General features: G+C 42.1%; 1 protein-coding gene across 1 annotated transcript in view; it reads left to right on the forward strand.

Moving 5' to 3' along the window:
- The window catches only part of rab11fip4a (RAB11 family interacting protein 4 (class II) a), a 190,036-nt gene that overhangs the window by 184,352 nt on the left and 3,196 nt on the right, over positions 1 to 2,488 (forward strand). The window contains exons 12-13 of the mRNA XM_037688793.1: positions 1,632 to 1,769; positions 1,854 to 2,000. Coding sequence (XP_037544721.1) covers positions 1,632 to 1,769; positions 1,854 to 2,000 — 285 coding nt within the window. The remainder of the gene's footprint in view (positions 1 to 1,631; positions 1,770 to 1,853; positions 2,001 to 2,488) is intronic.

A 2,488-nucleotide genomic window follows, 5' to 3' on the forward strand; every position in this document is an offset into this window, starting at 1 on the left:
TTAAACAGGGGTGGAGGCCTCCGGGTTCAACTGTCCCCCTCTTACAATGCTGTGATTGCTAGTATCACTCAACCCTCTGTGAATAGTAAACAGCCATCAGTGTGCTAATGATCCATTGTTAGGCTGATGGTCCTTCTTGAGCATGTGATCAGCTGGTTTTGGTTGTCAGCAGCAAAACTGGTTGATCCACTCTAAGAAGGTGCTATTTAAGAGACTGAGCTGAAAACAGCACCTCAGACTGAGGAAGTCTCTCGGATGAGAGACGAAACGTTTCTAGATTTTTTTTGCTTTGTTTTGCTTTTGTTTTTTTTGAATGTCCAGAGGACCAGATTGAACTTTTTTTGATTTTTCTACCTGGATTATTGAGCATGCATCAGGATATTACATAGATTCATTACACAGAGTGAAATATTTCATCCTTTATTTCTTGTAGTTTTGTTGATTATAACTTACAAAAAATGAAAAACTAAACTTTAGTGTTTCAGAAAATGAGAATGATCCAGAACCAGCTGTTGGTACCTTTGTCAGTGTGGGCCGGTGTCGAGTCCTGCTGGAAAATTAAACCAGTTTCTCCATAAAGCTCATTGGCAGAAGGAAGCATGAAGAGCTCTAAAATGTCCTGCTAGATGCTGCGTGGACTAAACCCAGTGGACCAGAACCAGCAGAGGACATGGACCCAAACCATCATCGACTGTGGAAACTTCTCTCTGGACTTCAACAACGTGGATTCTGGACCTCTCCACTCTTCCTCCAGACTCTAAATATGCTAAATTAACTTTAATCTGAAAAGAGGACATTGGACCACTGAGCAACAGTCCAGTTCTTTGTGTCCTCAGCAGGTAAGACACTTCTGATGTTGTCTCTGGTTCAGGGGTGTCTGGACTTGAGGAATGAGACGTTTGTAGCTCATGTTGAGGAGTTCATCAGCTGATCAGGCTGTGACACCAGGAGTTTACAATATTGAACCTATTCGTGATATTCTTATTTTCTGACACTCCGAATTTTAGTTTTTCATTATTTGTAATTTATAATCATCAAAATTACAAGAAACAAAGGCTTGAAATATTTCACTCTGTGTAATGAATATATGTTTCACTTTCTGAAATGATGGACAAAAATATTGAACTTTTTCACGATGTTCAAATTATTTGATTTGCACCTGTCAGAAAAGTTCCTTTCTCTTTTATCTCACAACAACATGAAGGTTTACTTTCACTCTCTGTTCAATCCTTGTCCAAAAAACACTCATTTCAAAAACTATAAACATTTACTGTGAAAAAAGTCAGTGCACCGCTTGTTATCAAAAACCAGAAGAGATCTCTGAGCAGTTTTGCTCCTGAGACTCATTTAGTTCTTCCCACGAGTGGTGAAGAGATGTAATTCATTCATGTTTTAGCCAATGGCCTTAGCTCTTTTGTTTTGTTGATTTCATGAAGCAATATTTTTAGGATCTGGAACGTTTCATGTGACATTGAAGGCTTTCTGCTAAACATTTCAAGGTTTCTTTGATCAGTTCAAATTTCTGTCGGTCTTGGTTGGAAACAGTTACCTCGGTGAGGTTTCTCTGGTTTCTTTTTATCGGCTTCAGAGATTTTTTGATTTCCAACCATACCTCTTTCTGTATTCTGCAGGAGAAGCAGAGAATGACAGAGCAGATGGAGGACACCAGTCTGAGGCTGAGAGATGAGATGGACCTGTACAGAACCATCATGGACAAGCTGTGGCATAACCGCCACTTGTTCCAGAAGGAGAAGGAGTCCATGCAGGAGGTGACACTAACATCTGACCTAGAACGTTAAGTTCAAATTAAAGATTTTAGGAGACGTTGACGTTCATTTTTTCATGTATTTCAGCTGATTGATGATCTCCGCAGGGAGGTGGAATATCTGCAGTTGTTCAAGTTGGAACTGGAGCATCCTGGGAAAGGAAAGGGGCTGTCTGAGATTAATGCAAAAGCCAGGGAGCTGGAAATGGAGCATGAAGTCAAGAGACTGAAACAGGTCCAAACACCCAGCACATCTAAACACTGTTCAGACAAACCCTTTCTGTTCTGGGACGCATAGTGGTGCAGTTGGTAGAGCTGTTGCCTCTCAGCGAGAAGGTCGCCGGTTCAAATCCCGGCCAGGGACCTTTCTGAGTGCAGTTTGCATGTTCTCTCTGTGCATGCGTGGATTTTCTCCAAGTACTCTGGTTTCCTCCCACAGACCAAAAACATGCATGTTAGACTGATGGTAACTCTAAATTGTCCCTGGGTGAGAGTGAGAGAGTGAATGGTTGTTTGTCTTGTTTGTCTCTTATGTGTCCCTGTGATGGACTGGAGACCTGTCCATGGTGTCCCCCGCCTCTCACACAGTGATGGCTGGATATGGGCACCAGTGACCCTTGTGACCCAAAAAGGAAGAAGCGGGTAACGATAATGATGGATGGATGGATGGATGAAAGGATGGATGGATGGATGGATGGATGGATGGATGGATGGATGGATGGA

This window comes from Nematolebias whitei, chromosome 15 (assembly GCF_014905685.2).
Source record: "Nematolebias whitei isolate Nwh7 chromosome 15, NemWhi1, whole genome shotgun sequence".
Taxonomy (NCBI): Eukaryota; Metazoa; Chordata; class Actinopteri; order Cyprinodontiformes; family Rivulidae; genus Nematolebias; species Nematolebias whitei.